The 24,562-nt window shown below is 45.4% G+C and overlaps 1 protein-coding gene across 2 annotated transcripts in view; it reads right to left on the reverse strand.

Annotated features, from left to right (window-relative positions):
* The window catches only part of RFX4 (regulatory factor X, 4 (influences HLA class II expression)), a 222,706-nt gene that overhangs the window by 3,182 nt on the left and 194,962 nt on the right, over positions 1-24,562 (reverse strand). For both annotated transcript variants that reach the window (XM_006865252.1, XM_006865253.1), the window contains 2 exons: positions 12,265-12,427; positions 10,211-10,349 (listed from right to left, as the gene is read on the reverse strand). In XM_006865252.1, the coding sequence (XP_006865314.1) occupies positions 10,211-10,349; positions 12,265-12,427 (302 nt within the window). The remainder of the gene's footprint in view (positions 1-10,210; positions 10,350-12,264; positions 12,428-24,562) is intronic.

The raw sequence follows: 24,562 nt of genomic DNA on the forward strand, positions 1-24,562 counted from the left end.
CGTCTCCTACAGGGCCACACCAGGACTCTCAAACAGGACAAACCAAAGCCCTCTGTGGGGAGTTTGATTCTGACCCTGTTGACAAAGGACAACCGCCCCATTGAGTTTCCAAGACTGCCATGACCTTTCTCCCAACCACCTTTCAACTAGCTGCCAAGCACTTCAACCACTGCGCCAGCAGGGTTGCCACCTGCAGGCCACAGGGACTTAGAAACCTGCCCTGCCCCTAACTCTCTGGTTCTGACAGACTCATTGACCTTGGCTTGTGTAGGTAGAATGTCACCATTTGGACTTGCCACCGAACCCAAAAGAGTGTGGCTTTTGTGCCTGGCCGAGGACCCTTGATGCAGCTGTACCCAGAGGTTTGTCCCAGGCTCAGAAGAGAGATTGCCTGGAAATGAGACTGGCTCAAAATATCTTCAGTGTGACAATAAAATTCTGTTAGCACAGAATCCGGCTAGGAAAAGTCTGTCATGCAAGGTCAGGGAATTGCAAATGAGTCATGACTGGTTCCCCCCCACCCCCTTGCCCCCCGGTGGTGAAGAGGCCATTGAGAGAGAGACTGAAGCACTCACTGGCCTGGGCCTGCTGATGAATGCCACCAAGGAAGCTTCTATTTAGGCAGGCCAGAGTGGCCAAGGCTGGCCTATGGCAGCAACCTAACTTTTCATACTTCATATCCGGTTCCATGCAGGGGTCCTGCAGCATGTTGGGCACAAGTCTCGGGGTCCAGAGATCTCAGCCCGGAATAAAGGCACTTTGTACTGAGGGTCCATAACAGGAAGTCACTACTCTCTGGGTCAAGTCATAGGCTGTTAATACAGATGTTTAGCTGGAGGTAAGGCACCAGTTTCCACCCCTAGATAGAGATGTGTATTCTATGGTGTGTGTGTGTGTAATGAGAGATGTTGTGTGTATGTGTATAGACAAAGGTTTCTTCATGTGACTGTGCCTTATGTCCATCTCAGCCGAAACGGTCTCTGGGTCTCTTTGGAACCGTATTTGGAAGTTCTATTTTAAGAAATTACTGGCTACACCAAGGACCGACTTTCCTACACTTGGACAAGGAACAATGAGCCCTTTATCCTTGACCCTTGCCAAAGGGGCTGTTACTTGAGCAAGGGGTGAAAGGTGACCCAGTCAGGGGCACAAACTGTTTTCCTATGAAAGGGAGCTCTCACCGCACCCGAGGTACTGCCACCAGGCTTGCCCCCAGGCAGGCTTTCTTTCAGACACATCTGAAACAGGAAGTAACCACCACCACCCCCAAATAAGAAAATCTTTGTCAGAGAATCCACTCTGCTGAGCTCTTAGCGCTAGGAAATGAATTGAAGTAATCCATGTGAAACATAACACTTAGCATTCAAAATGTAGCTAGTTATCAATATTCTTCCCTTCGTTGGATTCATAGGATCACGGTCCGACAATGATGGGAAGAGTCCTAGTGGATGACCATCTGGTTTGCCCTTCTGGTTGATGAGAGAACTGAGGTCAAGAAAGGGAAGATGGCCGATCCGTGTGTTTCCTTAATCCATTCATTCTTCCAGTTCTTGGATGAGTTTTCCCTGAGAAGTCACTCAGGGCCCTGGCCCTACACTAGGTGCTAAAAACATTATGGTAAGAAACAGAGCACCTGACCACTGCCTTCCCCGTGCTGAGACTGGTGTCACAAAGGATGACATGATGTAGAACAAAGAGTGTTAGTTCCACCCTTCATGAGGTCACTTCAGCTTCACGTCCTCCTCTGACATTGGTACATGATTATACCCATTTTTGTGATGAGGAAATCGAGGCACAGAACTTCTCAGAGGCAGAGCTGGGATTTGAACCCCAGAAGTGTGACTTTACAGTCAGAGGTCTTACACCATGCTGGTTGACTGATTTGTGTTCCCTTTGACCCAGGACACTATTCCAAGGTGGAGTGTCCTAAGGAACTCTGAGCTTGTGGCCCCAACTGGCCCGGAACTGATTTGGGTCTGGCTGCTAGGGATTCCTCAAGAGCTGTGTGATTGGTAGCAAGTTAGGACCGAGGCCATACAAATGAAAATGAAGGAACCCTTTCTTGTCTTCTTGTTGTTAAGTCCATTCCTACTCATAGCGACCCTGTATAGGGTTTCCAAGGAGCGGCTGGCGAGTTTGAACTGCCTACATTGTGGTCTAGTGCTTTATCTCACAGCGCCACACCAGGACTCCTCATGTCTTCATAGCCCCCTTGAAGTGTTGACCACAAACACCTTTGCTTTTGAGGACCCCAGCTCACATTTGTGGCTGTTACCTGAGTAAAGTTTCCAAGAATGCTGAGTGTGCTTCGCAATATTTAGCAATTGTGTATATCTGGTCTGGTTTGTCTTCTGTTTGGGGTCAGGCACGGGAACAGGGAGCCTGGGGTGGGGGCGGGGATAGGTGGGTAGCAGCTGACACCATCTCTTGTTCACTCACTTTGATGTGAACAAATGCAGCAGCAGACTTGCAAAAGCAGAGTGTTTTTCTGAAATAATTCAACCCTTACAACTGTGAAGCCTCAGCTCTCATCTGCACTCGCTAATTCAGAAATCATGAGAACCCACGCGGGATTGGGAGGGTCACCTGGGTATTACCCAGGAAGAACGCATGTGTTGTGCAAGTAAGCTGTGGAAACAAGAGCACCCACAGACTGCTGTCTCCAAAAACAAGTGATGTCAATTGCTGTGAGTACTGAGGTCCCTGGGGTGCATGCAGCCACTGCACTGTACAAACGGGGTGTACCCTTAAGGCAAGTTGGCCACACGTTAGTTTCAGCAACTCAGCTGCTGATGACCAGTAGCATTGCTTTAATCGTATTCTCTGAGATTTCAATTCAGACTCAACTTTCCCCCTAGAGTCTGATGTAGTATAGTGCAGTAGGATAGTCAGCACCCAAGTTTAGAGCAGCTTGGCTTCTGCCCTGAAAAATGGAAACTAATTAGCCCAGCAGTGAGGCCTCACCACCCCACATCCTCACCCCCACCCCACCTCCACCCCCCACTGCTCTCCCCATCTGCTCAAGCCTAAGACAGTGTGCCCATAAAGGAAAGAAACAAGGTGTCTTGAGTGGTGAACCTTTTGTCCTTTGAAACTTACTAAGAATAGTGGCAATGCCAAGAGCATGGATGGGGCTGAGAGTCGGGAGAATTTGCTTTTCTACTTAGTGGATGTGTGACCTGGGGCAAATGACCTTCCGAGTCTGTTGCATCTTTAAAAACTGGAGGAAAATGCTTTCCTTCACAAGGTTGTCATGACAATCAAGTAAGTTCATGCCAAGAAAGTGCTTGATGCTTACAAGTTAGTGAAAAATACAACAAAGGATATTTTGTCTCTAGACTGTTGCTGTTAAATGCAATTTATTGGTTCTGACTCATAGCAACCCTGTATAGGGTTTCCAAGGAGCAGCTGGTGGGTTTGAACCACTGACCTTGCGGTTAGCAGTCCAGTGCTTACCCTACAGTGCCACACCAGGACTCCTCTTTAAAGAGTACTTTCCCCCAAAGAGGTACAGTTTGAGCACTGAGCTCCAGATGTGAAGGAGCTCTCAGCGTAGTGGTTACAAATCGGGCTGCTAATCTCACCATCAGCAGTTTGAAACTACCAGCTGTTCCATGGGAGAAAGATGAGGCTTTCTGTTCCCATAAAGATTTACAGACTCAGAAAACCCTATACAGGGTCTCTATGAGTCAGAATCGACTCCACGGCATATAACCACCACAATACCCAACTTTGCAAATGGAGACTAAGGCATACACCATGAAGTGCATGTGTGCATGTGTGTGTGTTAGGGAGACGTCTCAAAGGACCATGTCTAACAGCCATAGGCATGGTGTGAAGAAGACATACAAGGCCCTTCCTGCCTCGCACACCAAGTCTAGATTCACACGACTCCCTGGTGAGTAGATGAAGACCAGTCATTGCATGTGCTCCGGCTGGCTTCCAGAGCAGATGCCTGCTACCTTTCATATCAGAAACTGCATGGGGCTATTGGAGACCTTGGTTTCTTTTTATGGCAGTTGTTGTTGTTAGGTGCTATTGAGTTGATTCCTACTCATAGCGACCTTATGCACAACAGAACGAAACACTGCCCGATCCTTGGCCAACCTCACAATTGTTGCCACGCTTGAGCCCATTGATGCTGCCACTTTGCCAATCCATCTCGCTGAGGGGCTTCCTCTTTTTCTCTGACCCTCCATCTTACCAAACATGATATCCCTCTCCAGTGACTGCTCCCTCCTGACAATATGTCCGAAGTATGAGAGACGAAGTTTGGTCATCCTGAACTCCAAGGAACACTCTGGCTGCACTTCTTTTGGCAGCCCATGGCACTTTCAATATTCTCCTCCAACACCATAACTCAAAAGCATCAATTCTTCTCCAGTCTTCTTTATTCACTGTCCAGCTTTCACATGCATATGAGGTGACTGAAAATACGATGGCTTGGGTCAGGTGCACCTTAGTCCTCAAGCTGACATCTTTGCTCTTCAATACTTTAAGAAGGTCTTGTGCAGCACATTTGCCTAATGCAATAGGTCATTTGATCTCTTGACTGCTGCTTCCATGAATGTTGATGGTTAATTCAAGAAGAGTGAAGTCCTTAACAACTTCAATCTTTTCTCTGTTGATAAGAATGTTGTTTATTGGTCCAGTGGTGAGGATTTTCGTTTTCTTTACATTGAGATACAATCCATACCGAAGGCTGTGGTATTTTGATCTTCATCAGTAAGTATTTTAAGTCTTCACTTTCAGTAAGCAAGGTTGTATCATCTGTGTATCGCAGATTGTTAATGAGTCTTCCTCCAATCCTGATGCCACGTTTTTCTTCATAGAAGCCAGCTTCTCAGATGATTTGCTCAGCATACAGGTTGAATAAGTATGGTAAAAGAATACTTATCTTGTCGCACACCTTTCTTAATTTTAAACCATTCAGTGTTCCTATGTTCGGTTTGAACAACTTCCTCTTGGCCCGTGTACAGATTCTTCATGAGCAAAATTAAGTGTTCTGGAATACTCATACTTTGCAATGTTGTCCATAGTTTACAATGATCCACACAATCGAAAGTCTTTGCATATTCAATAAAGCATAGGTAAACATCTTTCTGATATTCTCTGCTTTCAGCAAAGATCCATCAGACATCAGCAACGATATCCCTCATTCCACGTCTCCTTCTGAATCTGGCTGGAACCTCTGGAAGTTCTCTGTCAATGTATGCTTGCAGCCGTTTCTGTATTACCTTTTGTAAAACTTTACTCGCATGGGATATCAAAGAGATTATCCGATGATTTCTGCATTACATTGTGTCATCTCTCTTTGGAATGGGCCCAAATATGGATCTTTTCCAACCAGTTGGCCAGATAGCTGTCTTCCAAATTTCTTGGCAGAGATGAGTGAGTGCCTCCAGCACCACCTCACTTTCTTGAAAGATCTCAATTTTTATTCTACCAGTTCCCGGTGTCTTGTTCTTTGCCAATTCCTTCAACGCACCTTGGACTTCTTCCTTCAGTATCATTGGCTCTTGATCATATGCTACCTCTTGAAATGGTTGAACATCAACCATTTCCTTTTGGTACAGTGAAACTGTGTATTCCTTCCATCTTCTCTTGATGCTTTCTGCATCATTCAATAATTTGCCCAGATAATCCTTCAGTAATGAAGGATAAGGCTTGAATTTTTTCTTCAGTTCCCCCAGCTTGAGAAATGCTGAACGTGTTCTTCCCTTTTTGTTTTCTGACTCCAGATCTTTGCACATTTCATTGCAATATTTAATTTTGTCTTCTCGAGCTGACCTTTGAAATTTCTGTTCAGCCCTTGTACCCCCTCTCATTTCTTCCATTTGCTTTAGCATCTCTACGCTAGAGAGTAAGTTTCAGTGTCTCTTTTGACATCCATTTTGATCTTTTCCTTCTTTCTTGTCTTCTTAATAACTTTTTGCTTTCTTCCTGTATGTTTTTGATGTCATCCCACAACTTTTCTGGTCTTCGGTCTTTAGCGTTTAATATATCAAATCTGTTCTTCAGATGATCTCTAAATTCAGGTGGGATATATTCATGGTCATATTTTGGCTCTCATGGACTTGTTTTCATTTTCTTCAGCTTCAGTCTGAATTTGCATATGAGAAATTGATAGTCTATTCAACAATCTGCCCCTGGCCTTGTTTTGACTGATGATATGGAGCTTTTCCACCATCTCTTTCCACAGATGTAGACAATTTGATTTCTGTGTATTCCATCTGGTGAGGTCCATGTGTATAGTTGTTTCTTATGCTGTCTAAAGAAGGTATTTGAAATGAACAAATCATTGGTTTTGCAGAATTCTATCATGCAATCTTCAGCATCATTTCTATCACCAAGGCCATATTTTCCAAAACTGATCCTTCCTCTTTGTTTCCAACCTTTGCATTCCAGTCACCAGTAATGATCAATACATCTTGGCTGCATGTTTGATGACCTTCAGATTGAAGCAGTTGGTAGAATTCTTCTATTTCATCCTCACTTGCTTTAGTGGTTGGTGCTTAAATTTGAATAATACTGGTATTAACTGGCCTTCCCTGTTGTTGTTAAGTGCCATCGAGTCAGTTCTGACCCATAGCAACCCTGTATAGGGTTTCTGAGGAGCAGCTGGTGAGCTTGAACCACTGACCTTGCAGTTCAAACGGCTTTGCAGCCTGGCGTATAACCCACAGCACCACACCACACCAGGACTTCAGTCTTCCCTGTAGGCACATGGATATTATCCTATCACTTACAACAGAGTACCTCATGACTGATCTCAGTATGTTCTTTTTGACAATGAATACAACACCATTCCTCTTCAATTTGTCATTCCCAGCATAGTTAACCATGTGGTTGTCAGATTCAAAATGGCTAATACCAGTCCATTTCAGCTCACTAATGCCTAAGATATCAATGTTTATGTCTTACATTTCATTTTTGACAATTTCCAAATTTCCTAGATTCATACTTCATACATTCCATGTTCTGATTACTAGTGGATGTTTATAGCTGTTTCTCTTCATTTTGTGTGTAAATGAAGGTCCCATGAACTTTACTCCCATGGGCTTTACTCTGTCCACATCATCATGGTCAACTCTACTTTGAGGAGGCAGGTCTTCCCCAGTCGCATTTTGAGTGCCTTCCAACCTGAAGGGCTCATTTTCTGGCAGTGGCTTAAGAAAATATCCTGAAAACCAACTTCCCATGAATTTTTGAGGAAGGGTGAGGGAGTGAAGGAAGAGGGAAGATAATGCCAGCAGATATGGCTTTGGTGCCCCATATTATTTTAAATCTTTCTAGAATACTGGTTCCTACTGAACTATTTGTTGTTGTTAAGTGCAGTTGAGTTGGTTCCAACCCATAGCAACCTGGTATAGCGACCCAGTATAGGGTTTCTGAGGAGCAGCTGGTGAATTTGAACCACCAACCTTGCAGTTCAAACTGACCTTGCAGTTGAGTGCTTGGACATACTAGTGGTCTCATTTTCTGCTATATTCCGGACATAGTAACACCCAAGAGTCATTTGAGGATTGAAGGGATAGATGGATAGATGGTGGATAGATGGGTGGGTGGATGGATGGATAGATGGTGGATGGCTGGGTGGGTGGATGGGTAGAAGGATAGATGGTGAGTGGGTGGATGGATGAATGAATGGATGGATGGGTGGATGGACAGATGGATGAAGGGATGGATGGTTGGTGGATGGGTGGATGGATGAGTGGATGGATGGATGGGTAGATGGACAGATGGATGAATGGGTGGATGGATAGATGATGGATGTGTGGGTAGATGGATGAGTGGGTGGATGGATGGATGGGTGGGTGGATGGATGGATAGATGGTGGATGGCTAGGTGGGTGGATGGGTGGGTGGATGGATGGACAGATGGATGGATGGATAGATGGTGGATGGCTGGGTGGATGGATGGATAGATGGTGGTTGGCTGGGTAGATGGATGGATGAATGGATGGGTGGGTGGATGGATGGATGGACAAATGGATGGATAGATAGATGGAGGGAGGGGTGTATGGATGGTGGATGGGTGGATAGATGGATGAATGGAGGGGTGGGTGGGTGGATGGGTGGACCGATGGATGGATGGATAGATGGTGGATGGCTGGGTGGGTGGATGGATGGATGGATGGATAGATGGTGGATGGCTGGGTGGATGGATGGATAGATGGTGGATGGCTGGGTGGATGGATGCATAGATGGATGGATGAGCTGCTTGTGCTGTGGTAAGTGTGACTATGGCAGCAGTTCTAAGTCAGTTAATAGAAGAGCACAGACTCTGCTCCCCAGAGAAGCCCTACCCAAGGAGCTGGCATCTCTGTGTGACACAGGTGGAGACCTCTAATGAATGCCCCAGATGATGATTTAGTGGAATCAACTTTGTACCTTGTCTGGGGAGTATATCAGGACTCCCCTTGGTATTTACAGATGGAAATCAAAACAGACTCCTGTTTGCCCCGAGTGCCCAAGTGTTGTGGGTACATTCTCCTTGGTGCCTTCCCTCCAAGGTGTTGACAGCTGATGTCATTGTGACCTCCGTCCTAGCTTAAGTCCTACCATCTCTCTCCTAGACACCTACAAGAGCTTTGTAGCAGAGCTCCCTGCCACCACCTGTTCCCCTTTCTGGATCATCCTGTGGTTGTTATAAGGACCACTCTGAGCAGCCACTCCCTGGCTCAAAACTTTGTGTTGCCTGACCCATAGCCACAGAATGGTATAAGTGTGCCCCACACCCCTCAGTGTTAGTTATACCGACCCCTCCCGTTATTCTCTCAGTGAACAATTACTGCATGCCTACCTATGAGAGGTGGCAGAAGGTGTGCTCAAGAGCCTGGACAGGGGGTCACACTGGGTTCAAATCCTTGAGGAAAGTTGTATAACCTGGCTGAGCCTCACCCGTCTTCTGCAGAGGCCACTGTGAGAATGTGGGGAGTACTCAGCACAGAGCCTGGAGTGTAGCAAATGCTTGATACAAGTTAGCTGTTTGTACTAATCGCTAGCCACCTGGAAAGCCAATCATGACAAGAGGGTGTGAGAAGTGCCCAGGAGGCTCTGCCAGGACTCTAACAATGGCACCTCATAAGGTTCTGGAGGAAAGGAGGGGGTGGTGTCTCAAAATGCCACAAAGATGATGAACCATTTGTCTTGAACAGCAAGCAGAAGAGGTTAACAGGCAAGAATCCCAGTTAGAGGAAACAGCATCGGCAAGGATGGGGGAGCTTGGTACCTGCAGGGGAATTGCACCTGGGTTGGCTGGGCTGGGGTCAAGAGTGGGAGCCGAGGAGACAGGCCAGAAAGGCAGACTGAGGAGATGGTAATGATCCTCGAAAGACAGGCTAAGGAATTGAACTTGGCACAGAAAGCAATCGGGAGTCTGCGTGGGAGAGCAGCATGGCCAGAGTTGTTTCCCCCCCCCCCAAAGATTCCTCCATCTGCAGAGAATGTAGTGGGGCCATCAGACGGGGCAGATTTAGTGACTTGGAGATCAACTGGAAGGTGTGTGTCCTCGTTAGGGAAGACACGCTAAAGGCTTGAGCTGAAGTAAGCCCAGTGGAAGCTCAGAGACAGTTAGGATGCAGAATTGAATGGCGCTGGTGACCCATTCATTAGATTTTGGGGCAAATGCACAAACGTCCAAGACAAATAGAATGGGCACCACTGGTGTGACAGATGATGCTCCGGTATTCACCACAGGCCGCAGAGTGTCGCTTCGATTTGCTAGACAGCAAGGAGCCCAAGGAGACACATGCCCAAGCATGCTGTGACGAAAAGGCCATTTCTAGAAAATTCCTCTGGTAAGATTACGTGTGTGGGCTGGACTGACAGGAACCAGTAAGAACTGGCTCATGGTCCTGGCAGGACTTGAGGGTCTGCACAGGAAGGTGGTGATGGGAAAGGAGGCAGAAGTTCCCAGAGGCTGCCTGAAAGAGGGCCATGGGCGGCGTTGTGCCTGGCTGGCTTTTGGGACCAGGGAGGTGGGAGGGAGGAGGGAACGAGAGAGAACTGTTTAGCACCAAGGTGCGTCATGAGAACGTGGCACATGGATGCTGGATGAGCACCTGGTCGGAGTCAGCCACTGGAGGATGCGAACATAATCTCTCCCTTGATGGTACACAGAAGGTGCTCATTAGTGATGTGAAATCGACTGGATTGGACACCAAGCACATAGAAGTCCCAGAAAGCAAGCAGGACCAGCAACTTACCTGTGCAGAGCTCCTGTGGTAGGGGGAGTAGTGGAGTGGTCCAGAGATGGCTGTGTCATGAGGCAGGGCCGGGTACTGGCTCTGCATGGGATGAGGATGTTGGTTACCATAGCTTCCATAGTTGTAGCTTCCTGTGTACCTAAAATCCATTAAGCACATGGACTCTTGTGAGTAGAACAGGGAGAACCCATGGGTTTGCACCTTTCAAATATCAATGTCATCAGTTTTTTTTTGTTTTTTTTTTTTTCTTTTAATGCTCCTCTTTATTTATTTTTTTCTTTTTGAAGCCCTAGCTACTTTTTGAACGTTACCATCCCCTGCCTGTGGCCCTACGGCAGCTAAGTCTCAATCCCCTCAGCACACTGTGAACTCACCTCCCTCACCACCCAACCAGTGCTCAGGGAATGAATGTTTGCCCTGAGCAAAACACAATTAATGATGGAAACCTCTAGTCCCAGTTTCTTTAAAAAAAAAAAAAAAAGCTCCATTTTGTACCCATAAGTCAAATTAGAGTCAAAGTAGAAATTCTGTTGGGATTCATGCTTTCCTATTACTCAGCCTCTGTGTCTCTGTTGTGGGGAAGGGCCTCTCCTGGGGACGCCACAGCGCGTGCAGGGTTTGTCAGCCTCTGTGCCCTTGGGTGGCCCCCAATCCTGTTCCTCACACCTGTGGAAATACTGCACAGGGCTGTTCTGGGGATTATGCGTGTGTGCTAGCAAGCCCGGTGGTACAACAGCTAAACGCTCAGCTATTCAGCCAGTGGTTCTGCAGAGAAAAGATCTGGTGATCTGCTTACCACAGCCAACAAAGTCCTATGGGACCACTCTGGTCTGTCACAAGAGGCCACTAGGAGTCGAAAACGGACGGACACCACAAACGTGTAAAAGATACTGTTATCACCAGTGTTCTTCAGAACAACTTTGCACCAAGATGTGACCCCAAACAGGTGTCTTGTTCTGCCGCTCCTGCAGAACCACACAGATCTCTCAAACAGTTTTAAAAATCCATTCAACTCTGCCCTCTGGACCCTCTCAGGGACACGGGGCGTCTGCAGGTGGACACCTGACCCCACTAAACTGGGCCACCTGTCTGGAAATGTGCTCAGGGGTCCTCCTACTACTGTCCCGGCCCACATGGCTGCACCACATTCTTGAGGACAGGGGCCCTTTGAAACAGCACAAGTGGTTTAGACCACTGCCCATCAGACATCACAATATTAGTGTCTTTCTACAGAAGAGTAATAAGATACTGTGAGTCAGAGAACACTTTTGAATAGGTTTTTGGTTTATTCATTACAGAAACATCACAGCATAATTTTTTTTTTTTTCTAATACGGGCAAAAGTATGGGCTGGTAGCTTAGTGGTTACAAATTGGGCTGTGAACCTCAGGGTCAGCAGTTCGAAACTACCAGCTGTTCTGTGGGAGAAAGATGAGGCGTTCTGCTCCCATAAAGATGTATAGCCTTGGAAACCCAGTACAGGGTCGCTATGAGTCAGAACTGACTCCACGGCACATAACAATAACAACAACAAATATGGGCAAAAACAGATGCCTTGTAATATTGAGGGCACAAAGAACCACTGGAACCCACCTGGGGTTCCCAGAACCCCACTAAACCTTGCATCCCTTCTAGGACCTCCAGTTCTCAGGGTGGAAACCAGTATTCCAAACAGAGTCACAAAACACTCAGACCTACCCTCAAGTTTTACAGGCGACAAAGGCTTCAAAGTGCTGGGAGGGGAGCTTGATGCTGAGGGGTTAAAAGACTGAGGAGGAGAACATTGGCTTTGGAGTTACCTGGGCTGCCAGACCTGACCTCCGGCAACTTAAGTCAATCAACCGAGCCTCCATCTCCTCATCTGTGAAATGGCTCACCAACACCAACCTAGCTTCGCTGTTGTGGGGAATTACATGAGGAAGTGAGTGGCACATATTCCAGGGCTGGGCACACAGTGGATTTTGACAAAGGGGAGCGCTCCTCCTGTCCGTGGAGAAACCCGCTGCAGAGCAAATCAAATTTAGAGGTAGGCCGCAGTCCCACAAAACCACCTACCCGTGCTCATCTCTGTGGGGGTACACTGGTATCCTGTGTGTGACAGACGAAGAAGGGACGTGCGTACTCCTCATACAGGGCAGCTGTTGGGAGTTTTCAGCTGGGGAGCCAGCAGCTGTCGTCACTGTGTATGTGAGGGACCACGTATATGACTGCATCGCTCCTGCAGGGGACACATGGAGATGCATCAGTCACCAGCGCGGTTCTTGGACCCCCAGATCGTCCTCGGGGCCCTTTATAGTTGTCCTACAGTCCATCAGGCAGAGAGCCAGAATCTTTATAAGACCAGTCTCTGGCCCCACTGGTATTACCAGACCCACCCTTCCTCTCTCTTATCACTCTTCCCATCCCCTCCTTTTAATCTGTCTGATCAAGCCATAATACCCTTTCATTTTCTCCAGGGTATCATCATTTTCAGTACCACAGGGCCTTTACACATGCTGTTTCAGCTGCCTGAAGCCCTCACTCTTCCCTTAACTCCCAATTGTTCTTCATATCTCAATCCAGAAAAACTGTCCCCTAGGTCATATCCCTCAAGGAACTGTAGGCCTTCGTGGCTCCTACTGCAATTTGTAACATTGCACCTGGGAGTGACCATGTTTATTTGATTAATACTTATCCCCCCGACCAAAGTAGAAGCTCCATGAAAGTAGGGGCCTTATATGAATCTCCTACCATTGGATCCCCAGTGCTTGGCACAGAGCTAAGGGTCTCAATAAATATTTTTAGAAGGAAGAAATGGGAAAGAGAAGAAAGAGGGGAGGACGGAGGAAATAAAGACTGGTCCAGTGTACATTATGAGGTGCAATAAAATCACGTCTCAACAATCAACTAGGTGTTAAGGATTCAACAAATTGCTTTAAGCAAATTTAAGTAGATTATTGGGCCCTGCTTGGCCAGGTCTTTTGGAAGATTATTAGACAGTGACCTGGGCAGTGACCTATGCTATCATTATTGTTAAGTGCCATCGAGTCAGTTCCGACTCATAGTGACCCTGTATAGAGTTTCCAAGGAGCAGCTTGTGAGTTTGAACTGCCGACTTTGTGGTTCAAACCAACCTTGAGGTCCAGTGCTTTATCTTTTAGCCACACCAGGACTCCCAATTGATCCTATATGTTTTATTAATTCTACTTATTTACTGTTTAATTGGGGTCCTGGTATGGTGCTGTGGGTTAATGCGCTGGACTGCAAAGTCGGTTTGAACCGCAAGGTTGGCAGTTCCTTGGAAACCCTACACAGGGTTGCTGTAAATTGGAATCGACTCGACAGCATTTAGCAACACCAACAACTGTTTAATTGGATACCTTGAAAGTGCTAGTGGCTGGGAAGATATCCAACAAAATGAAAAGCCCTCAAGATGCTTGGAATTTTATAAAATGACCATCGCATAAAAAAGGAAGATGGTTGTTTCAGAAACCACCAATAGAAACCATAAGCTCATCAGACAATCTGCTTGCTGATACATTTATAAATGTGCTACTATAGTGGACATCAATAAACCCACACAAAACCTGTCTCACAAGGTGGAAGGAGTCGGATCCAACACTCTTTTTCAGGCGCATGGAAAACTGAAGAGTTGGTTAAAGGAAAGCCAATTTTGAAGGTCTTCCAAGTCTGTGTTTTCTGCAGCAGACCATTGCTGTCTTGAAATTCCATTGGGAAGATACAGGAAAGGTTTCCATCTTAAAAATTCACTCCTGTCCCATCCCGAGGACTTTGCAAATAGCACACCGAGTGGCTGGACTGACATCCCGTAGGTGCGTTGACATTGAACACGTACGTCAACATCAAGGAGCAGGAGGAGGAAGCAAAACGTTGGTGGATCAGCCCGGAGTCAACAATGAGACACTCGGTACCTTTCAGAGCATCTTTAAAGTTATGTAGAAGTGGAATTCTATTTTAAATATACTGCTTTGTTATTAAGAGATTCCTGTAGTAATCCTTTTGTAACTGGGAGAATTTCAGAAGGCAAATAAATATCTCCCTTTCCCCTTTGTTTAACGGAATCAGGAAGATTCATTCCAAGAGCATGAAAGGAAACAGCATTCCCTGGCACCTACTACAGACCAGGCATGGTGCTAAATGTTTTACAGACACCCTCCAGAGAAATATTATCCCCAGTTCACAGATGATGAAACTGAGGGCTCTGTCTCTAAACAAAAAACTTCAGGAAGCTTCTAGGAATACAGAAGGAGTCACTGATGATAACAGTGGTTAAAGTGCTCAGCTGCGCACCAGAAGGCCCCCTGTTCAAACCCACCATCTTTCTGTAGCTGTAGCAGCCTGCCTCTGTAAAGGTGATAGCGTTGGAAACTCTATGGGGCAGTCCTACTTTGTCCCTTAGGGTTATTGAGTTGGAATTGGTTCAATGGCAATGATACTTTTTTCTTTCTATGAAAAAATATGTTTATTAGATTCAAGAAGTGGGCGTGAGAGAAAAAAACCAAAGTGGAGACAAAAGAAGCAGAATAAGGAATGAGGTGAAATCAGGCACACCCTAAAGCTCCATATTCTTCCCATCAGTGGGCCTTAAACTGGACCCTGAGTTCTCCCAAAACCCACGCTAAAAGGGAAGCCTGGCCCAGTTAGGAGGCATGGGTAGCATATGAACTGCTTAGGAGCTCATTGTCCTTGGAATTAAGAGACACCCAGAATTTCTTTCCAGTGCCCTCATAGAGCGGGAGCTGAGCTGTACAACAGCGTCCGTAACAACACCCCTACGGCGGAATGTGTGTCTCAGTTCTTAAGATGGTTCCTTATGTCAACACTTAGTGTAGGCTGGTGGCATTACACAAAAGTCCTATCGAGGGAAATGCGAAATAACTTCCCCAAATCCCCACAGTGAGCATGTGGGCCAGTGGGGTTCTGAATCCTGGTCTCTCACGTGCTTTTACATACGAGCTCTTCGCTCTGGGTCCTGGTTCTGCCACCTACTGCCTATAAGATCTGGTGCAAGCCTCTGACACTGTCTGAGCCTATGTTGTATCATCTGTAAAACAGGAATAATCAGAGCTATCTGGAAAGACTCTTGTAAGATATTATGTCAAACCCCTGGTTTTGGTAAGCTCTTAGTTACATTCAAGCTTGACCCTGTAGGATAAGTACTGGACTGCTAACCGAAAGGCTGGAGGTTCAAACCCAAACCCACCATTCACTCCTCTACAGGGCAGCTATGAGATGGAACCGACTCAGTGGCACTTACAGCAACACTGTGAAAGGAGCCCGGGTGGTACAGCATTGAGGCTGCTCACTGAAAGGTCGGCAGCTGGAACTCCCTAGCAGCAGCAAAACAGCGAGGAAGTCGGCTTCCATAAGGATGTACCGCCTTGGAAACTCTGTGTGAGTCTGTCCCACAGGGAGCTCTGGTAAGGTAGCGGTTACCAGTTGGGCTGCTAACCTCAAGGTCAGCAGTTCGAAACTACCAGCTGTTGTGCGGGAGAAAGATGAGGCAGAATTTCTGCTCCCGTGATGATTTACACCCTGTACAGGGTGGCTATGAGTCAGAATTGACTCCACAGCACATCACCACCACCGTACGGTGGTTATGAGTCAGAATCAGCTCGATGGGTTTGGTTAGGGTTAGGGTCTTCACTGTGAATTCCGGAGTTCTTATGTCAGACTTTCTGGAAGTAGAAATTCCTGCACTTTCTATTTCAGACCCCATAGAAGACAGACAAGTTTCTTGAGTCAGATCCTATCCCCAGGGATGAAACAATAACACAAATGGCTCAGCTAATAATAGTAAATTGCTATAGAGTTTCTTCTGTAAGATTTCTAGTGTCGTTATTCACCAGTAGTATCCCCAGTTTATAAATGAGGAAACAGGGTTAAGTTAACCATAAAGTCAGTATACTGTTCAAACCCGTAGCCACTCCTCGGGAGAAAGCTAAGGCTGTCTGCTCCTATAGGGTTACAGTCTCACAGAGGCTATATCGAGTCACTCAGAACTGGAACCAACCCAGTGGCAGTGGGTTTTGGTTTATAGAAATACAAGAGATTCAAGAAGTAGGAGTGGAAAAAAAGGATTCTTCCAAAAAAAAAATTTTTTTTTAAAAATGGCTTGAGCAGACTACCTGTTGTTTTGTTCTTATTAAGTGTCGTCAAGTCAGTTCCAATTCATAGAGTTTCCAAGGAGCAGCCAGTGGGTTTGAACTGCCAACTTTGTGGTTAGCAGTCCAGTGCTTATCCTACAACGCCACACCAGGACTACTTGTTGTTTTTGTTAAGTGCATCAAATTGATTCTGACTCCTAGCCACCCTGTATAGGGTTTCCAAGGAGCGACTGGTGGGCTTGAACCACTGACCTTGCGGTCCAGTGCTTATCCTACATCACCACACCAGGCATCATTAAGAATAAGTGCAACAATACTCCCCAAAGGCTCACATCTCAGATAATTGGATCGTGCGTGGGTGCTGTCTGCTATTTTCTGAACTTCGTATAAAATTGTATTACTTATATAATTAAACAAAACAACAAAACCATCCTTTCTAGCAGCTTATTTCTGGGTGGTAGGAATTGAAGAGAATTTTTTTTTTCACTGTATCTGTATATTTCTATAAGGAAAATGTATCGCCTCTATAAGAGAAGGACGAGGTTAAAGCATACTAAGTGCATTTTACAGTTGGAAATGGAATTGGAGGGGAGGTGGGAAGCTTGGGAGAACAGTGGACCAGCAGCCCCAGCCAGCAAGTAATTAACCCTTCCAGCCCCTGGCCCCTCAGGAGAGCACAGGGAGGTCAATGGGTACCTGAAGGGGGCAGCTAAGCAGCCCAGGGGGCTTTGTTTTTTTCCCAAGCGGTGGGAAGATGGAGAGGTAACAGTCATCACCTCAGGGTTACTTTTGTGTGGACTCCTGGCCCACAGAGACTGCCCCTGGGTCACTTCTGTGTCCCCAACCAAGGGTCTGCCAAATAGTAGGTGTGCAATAAATTTTTGTTCCATTGAATTTGTTGTCAAAGGAGTAAATGCTGTTAGAAATAGACGTTATCAAACAAAAAGCTAGTGGAACTCTTGGAAAAAGGGGCTCCTGTGGTCTGGGAAACAAAAAACCTTAAATGGCCTTGTGCCAGCAGTCTAAATGCTTCAGTCAGGCAGGCTTAAGCAGATTAGCACCTACCGGCTTGGGTGAGAAACTCTCCCGGCCTGCGGCCTGCGGAGGAGTTGTGGAAAGAAGATCCATTGCATTCCCTTTCCTACCAGTGGGACCTCCGGGAAGAATCACCTTTCTTTCTTTCTTTTTTTTTTTTTTTCTTTGAAAGAAAGCTAATAAAAGAATGTCTGCCCAGTTAACAGTTGATGCTTAATTTATAAGACTGCTCTGATGTTTTTTATTTGTTGGTGAAACAACAACAAAAAGAACAAACGCATTGCTTTCAGAGTCCTACTCAAGACAACCCTATGTCTGGGATAGAGTGGAGCTGCCCCCGAGGGTTTCCAAGGCTTTACTCTCTATGCAAGCAGGCTGACACATATTGTCACTTGTGGAGAGTGACTCCTGGGCTCCAACCTTTCCATGACCAACTGAGTGTTTAACTGCACACCAAGGCTCCTTAAACAATAACAATGATGAAGCTTCCCTAGTTGTCTAATTTTCATAGCTTTCTTTTATTCTCCTCCTCCCCAGGGTGGTCCCCACACCTGTGAAGATCCCAAGGGGGCAGTTGCTTGGCACTGTAGGATAAAGTACAGTGAATTGGCAACCGCAAGGTTGGCAGTTCAAACCCACCAGCCGCTCTCGGAAACCCTGTGCAGGGTTGCTATCAGTCGGAAGTGACTCCATGGCACACAACAAGATTTAAATTGCTAGAGTGGAACATTCTAGCAATACAATACGTTGTTCTTCCTCCACATTTTTACTGGAAGGGGTTTTAAGCACAGGACAGAAAGGGTGCCTGGAAACTTGCCTGTCTTCCTTTGGGGTCCTCATAGGCAATCTGCAATGATTTCTTGAATGAATGATAGAAGGATGAATCATTTCCAGACCCCAGGCTCACTTCTTTTTATGCATTTTGACTTACTCAGTCTTCACAACAATCCCTTTCTGGTGAGAAGTTTGCGGCCCAAGAGGTTAAAATGACTTGCTCGGTCAGGTAAGTGGCAGAGTTGGGATTTGAACCCATATCTGCCGAGCTCAAGAACCTTTCCACAACAGTGCTTTGCATAATGGTGGATCTCTTGTTAAAATGCAGGTTTTGATTCAGAAGGTTGGGAGGAAACCCTGAGATTCTGCACTGGTAATGGATTACTAAATGATGACTTTGCTGCTGATTCCTGGAGCACACTCTGGGTTACCAGACTGTATGACACACTAGCTCCTGTCACCTACATGCCCACCCTCCATGCTGAGGGACATTAAAAAAATAAGACGCTGTGAGATTCTGGTACGGAACATTCAGACCACTTCCAAAGCAACCTGGCCGGACCCTTCCTTCAGATCTTGGACTCAATCATTTGAACCTTTTCCCACTAGGATTCCATGAGCTGTATGTCACAGATGTTGCCCAAGCGTTGGGGCCAATCGAAACCTCTCGTCAGTATCTTCCTGAAAAATGAGCTCCTGTCAATGTGTCTAGATTGTAGAGCCCTCTGCTCTATACATTACTCAACAGTCACATGTTGTTATTGTTGTTAGGTGCCGTGGAGTCACTTCCAACTCATAGCGATCCAGTACACAACACAACAAAAACACTTGTTGGATTGGCACATATGGCTACTTCAATTTAAGATGAAATGAAATACAATTAAAAATTCAGTTTTTCAGTTGCACCAGCCATGTGTCGGGAGTCCTGGTGTGGTGCTGTGGGATAATGCACTGGACCACAAAGTCTGTTTGAACTGCAAGGTTGGTGGTTCAAATTCACCAGCCTCTCCTCAAAAACCCTACTATACAGGGTCACTGAGTCAGAACCGACTCAACGGCGCTTAACAAAGCTACGTGTCAGTAGCCATGTGCAGTGAGCGGCTACCATTTTGGACAGCTCAGATAAAGAATGTCTCCATCATCACAGTACATTCTATTTGGACAGTGTTGCTTGAGAGTATCTGATACACAACAAACATTTTTTTTTCATTCTCCATGGTGATTATCATCTATCCTTAAGACTGTCTCCTGAAGTTGGAAACCTTATCTGTTGGAGCTACACTTTATCAGTAGTTCTGTGACCCAGATCTGACTGAGACAACCGACCAAGGTCAGCAAATGAATCTGTTTTCCAGAGAGAGATGCCGATTCTTGATCGAGCCCCTGCCTACCTCCACAACTTCCTCTCATACCAGCCCCTGTTTCCTGGGCCTGAGTCAGTGCTGACTATGCCATGCTCTTTTCTGCCTCAGGGCCTGTGCACGTGCCTCTTCTCCACTGATTTGGATGCTCTTTCCTACTACCCCCTCTCCCCTCCCACCCTCTCCCCAGCCCCCAACCTTTAGGTAGCTGGCTCCTTGGGATACTTCAAGTCTCAGCCAACTGTCACCTCCTCAGTGAGGCTTTCTCTGACCACCGTCTATGGTGGGTCCTCATTTTATACTTTTTCACCAACACATTGTTAGGTTCATTCATAGGCCTTAATTAGGATCATTTGAAATCATCTATTGACCTGGCGGCTTACCTCTATACTGCCTTTCTTACCCTCTAGAATGTAAGGACCATGGGGCCAGTGACCGGCTGTGGGTACGTATTTTCACTTTTGTCTACCAAGGACACAGCACAGATTCAACCGGAAATACGTATTTGTTGAATGAATGAAAAAATGAGGCAAATCCAAGGTCCCAACACCAAGCCAAGACCTTGATGGGGTGAATTCAAAGAGAGAGTTAAGCAATCTATTTTCATTCCCATCTTACATTTCCTAGTTTGGTTTCTGCAGAGGAAAGGAGACAGCAGGAAGAAAAGAAGGCGGGACGATTGGTTGGTGGGGAGCTCCGAGGCCCTGTGACCGAGTCACCTTCACGGGCTCTGTGGCCAGGCCGCAGTGGTCACCTATCCCACATGGCTCAGTTGCCCTGGGAATAACTGTGCTTTTGTTATTTGAAAAGACCAGGGGCCTATGATTTTTGTTACATCCCCCAGTAACTTAGAGAAAACCACAGCTGGGCAGGCCAGATGTTCTACAGTTAGGGTCATTTATGAGGAATTTGCCTTTATTTCTTTAGGCATTCTCGCCTCTCAATGATTTAATTTGCTGGGTTTTGTGTTGCAAGGAACCCATGGTGGGAAGTTGAACACATGAGCTTAATGGTTAACTTTTATTGTCATTGCTGAAGGAGAGAATACTTAAAATGGCATCATAAATGAGGTCTTGGAGCCCTTCGGTGGCCCAACCACAAGACAAAGTGGGAGCTACACATGTCACCTTAAATGACATTAAAGAATTGCAGCCTAATGTCATGTTAAATGGGGCTGGCCAGTTTGGCTCTACCCTTTCAGGCTTTCCCATGAGGAGGGGACCCAGTTTTCCTTAAAGAAAGTTAAATGTTTCTGAACTCTGCTGGGCCATGAAGAAGATGACAAGCTTCAGATTTTCAGGGGATGGGGGGGTGGGAGGGGATAGATAAAATGGGCTAGAATTTTACCCTGTAGAAATCTACTGAAATGGAATCCTCTAACCAGTCAATATCATGTTGTTCTTGTTGTTAAGTGCCATCAAGTCAGTTTCAACCCATAGCAACCCTGTATAGGGTTTCCGAGGAGCAGCTGGTGAGCTTGAACCACCGACCTTGCAGTTCAAATGGCTTTGCAGTCTGACGCATTAACCCACAGCGCCACACCAGAACTAGAAGGCAATTAAACCAGTCAAAACTGGCCACATAGCAGGTTCACTTTTAGGTACACAACATTCCTTTCCTTTTAAAAAACCAATTAACAATCTTAAGAAAACACATCTAGAACTGGAGTCCTAGTGTGGCGCTGTGAGTTAAAGCACTGGACTGCAAAGTCAATTTGAACTTCAAGGTTGGTGGTTCAAACTCACCAGTTGCTCCTTGGAAACCCTATACAGGGTCGCTGTGCGTCAGAACTGACTCAACAGAATTTAACAACAACAGGTATGAACCTAGAATTGGATAAGTTTTTGCCTGTTGTTAAGTGCCGTCGAGTCAATTCTGACCCATAGCAATGCTATATAGGGTTTCCAAGGAGCTACTGGTGAGCTTGAACCACCAACCTTGTAGTTCAAATGGGTTTGCAATCTGGCACATTAATCCACAGCGCCACATTGTTGTTAAGTGATGTCAAGTTGATTCCGACCCATACCGACCCTGTATAGGGTTTCTGAGGAGTAGCTGGTGAGCTTGAACCACCGACTTTGCAGTTCAAACAGCTTTGCAGTCAGGTGCATTAACCCACATCATCACACCAGGCTCCCAGAATTGGATCTAGACATGGATAAACTGTGGCTGTTTTCCTAGTGAGCTACAACTCATCTATTCCACTTTGTATCAAAGGATGCCAAAAAGTTCTGTACAGTGAATTAATCTTTGCTCTGAATGAATACGGTCACTAAGCAGACATAACGCTGCTATCTTTTTCATAGTTTGAAAGTGGACCATTCACGAGACACTGATTTGTTCAAGAGCTGACGTTCAACACATCTAACTTGATAATAATACGAGCATCATTGGATCAGGGTATTCAGAGTATACCAGAAATCCAACAAAATAACTCGATGGAATAAAATTCCATTTCAGGTTTTAATTCACTTTTTAGCCAAGTTTTTTTTTTATTTGTTTTGAATTTTCTTCCACCCTTTCATTTTTTCTTATTTCCTGATTTTGGCCTTTTTTTTTTTTAAGGCTTGATTTTACTATTTTTATTGTAAATCACCTCAGATATTTGTTTGGAAACAGGTGGGCTGTAAATCATGCAATAATTTTTAAGTGGAAAAAAATTAGCTGGGCATGAAAACCATATGCTGAGTTAGCATTGTAAAAGTAGAAGTATAGCAAATGAATTTAATGAGGCTCAAAATAGTAGTTTCCCACTTTATAGTATCGTTTTATGAAAAGTCACTCAAATCTACAAATTCAAGCAGCCTATCATAATAGGTGGAGTTCTAGCGTGGCGCTGTGGGTTAAAGTGCTAGGCTGCAAAGTCGGTTTGAACCACTAGGTTGGCAGTTCAAACTCACCAGCCACGCCTCGGAAACCCTACACAGGGTCGCTGTGTGTTGAAACCAACTCAACGGCACTCAACAACAACAAGAAGCATAATAGAGTGTTAATAATAGTCCTTGTGTGGCACTGTAGGATAAGTACCAGACTGCTAACCACACGGTTGACAGTTCAAACCCACCAGCTGCTCCTTGGAAATACTATATAGGGTTGCTATGAGTCAAAACTGACAAAACGGCACTTAACAACAACAAATCATAATAGGTAAGAGTCCTGGTGTGGCACTGTAGGATAAGTACCAGACTGCTAGCCACAGATGGACAGTTCAAACCCACCAGCCACTCCTCGGAGACCCTATCCAGGGTTGTTATGAGTCAGAACTAACTCGATAGCACTTAACAGCAACAAAAACACATCATAAAAGATTTCTTAATTTTGAGGTATATATTATAGTGAAATAATGTGTGCTTTATGACATATACTATATGACCTCTAAAACCATACAGGTCATTAAATCAAACATAATTTAATGACCTGTATGGTCCAAGATCATGACCTACTTTGCATGCTAAGACCCTGTTTGATTTAGTGGTGAAGCATTAAAAAAGTGGTACTAGAGAAAAATATTACATAAACTTTGATATAGGATGGCATTTTTCATACACTCGTTGGAGATATCTGAGAACAAAGGTAGAATGTGCCAAGTCTTCAGAGTTTACAGTCATCTGATGAGAACCTGTTTCATATTTGTATTTCTAAGAAGCTACTTTTATGAGTTCTGAACCTCTGCACAGAAATCTCTGAACACATTTATGATATCCCTGGTGGCCTTGATTATTTTACCTGCCTTACCTGAAGGCCTACACGTTATGACAAAGAAAGCCAGGCAGACGCACATGCCAGATAAGGATTCTGAAGACATCCTAGAAACCTGTCCTTGCCACACCTCCCAACCCCTTGATTCCCTTGGAGTCTCCTTGCGTGATAGGTGGCCACACTGCAAGAAATGTTTCACTCAAATTGCTTCAGCTTCCTAATACAGCACTTCATCTATTTTTACACTTTCCCTGTTTGTTTTTGAAGCGACGATGCTACCACACATTGGCTTCCTTGTGTGCCTCCTAGATTGTGGTGGTGGTATTTTACACCACTGGATTTTGGGGGTAAATGGCACCTGACTACTGCTCTTTCTGCCACTTCTCCTGAGTGAGGCAGGTGAAAGCCGTGAGCGATGCAAAAATTCCTTTTATTTTCAGTAAATAAAAGGAATTTTTTATTTTGTGGTTTTTAATCTACTGGTTTTACCTATTTTTATCTAGTGGTTTTACCTCTAGAATGCCGCCGTCTTTCTTTCCTTGGGAAGCCCATTGCATTCGTTTGGAACTCACTTAGAGGACATATCGTCCTTCGTATTTCTCTGACCCCGTGTTATCCCTTGATGGCAGGACCTTGACAGGTTACCCAGTATATTTCAAGCTCACCAGCTGCTCCTCGGAAACCTTATACAGGGCTGCTATGGGTTGGAACCAACTCCACGGCAACAACAAACATTTCTCTAGCACTTAGCACAGGACTGCTGCTGTTGTGAAATCCTATCAAGTCAGCTGCGACTTACAGCGAGCCTGTATCACCCAAGTGATGGCTGGTGGGTTTGAACCTCCAACCTTGAGGTTAGCAGTCCAGTGTTTTTCCTACAGTTCCCCAACAGGCAGGACTGTAGCCCAGGAGTAGGCGCATAATAAGTCGTAACGGCGGCTGGAGGATGGGAACTCTATAGAGGTATATAAGATGCTTGCAGCATGTTTTTCTCTGCATGTAGAAGATGCTATTCCAGATCGTTGTGGAACCTAATGTTGCTAATGACATGTCTGTGTCAGCCTGCTTCACTTCCCTTTGGAAGTTGTGTTTTCTTTTAGGAAGCGATCTGTATCTGTATTTCCTTTCATTCTTGATTTTCTTCCGTGAACCTAGCAGGGTAGACTTTTTTCTTTTTCCATTTATTCAACGAAGTACTCAGTGACAACTTTGGAATCTGACAAGCCTTTTTTCTGTTTGTAAAATGGTCAGCCAGTCTGCCTCCCTGTTCTAGTCTTTCCTTGTGGAGTTCTTATTAGATACACATTGGAATTTCTGGATTTATCAGCCATTTCACTTAGTATTGCTTTTATGTTGTGGTTGTTAAGTGCCGTTGAG

This window comes from Chrysochloris asiatica, unplaced genomic scaffold, assembly GCF_000296735.1.
Source record: "Chrysochloris asiatica unplaced genomic scaffold, ChrAsi1.0 scaffold00076, whole genome shotgun sequence".
In the NCBI taxonomy this organism is placed as follows: Eukaryota; Metazoa; Chordata; class Mammalia; order Afrosoricida; family Chrysochloridae; genus Chrysochloris; species Chrysochloris asiatica.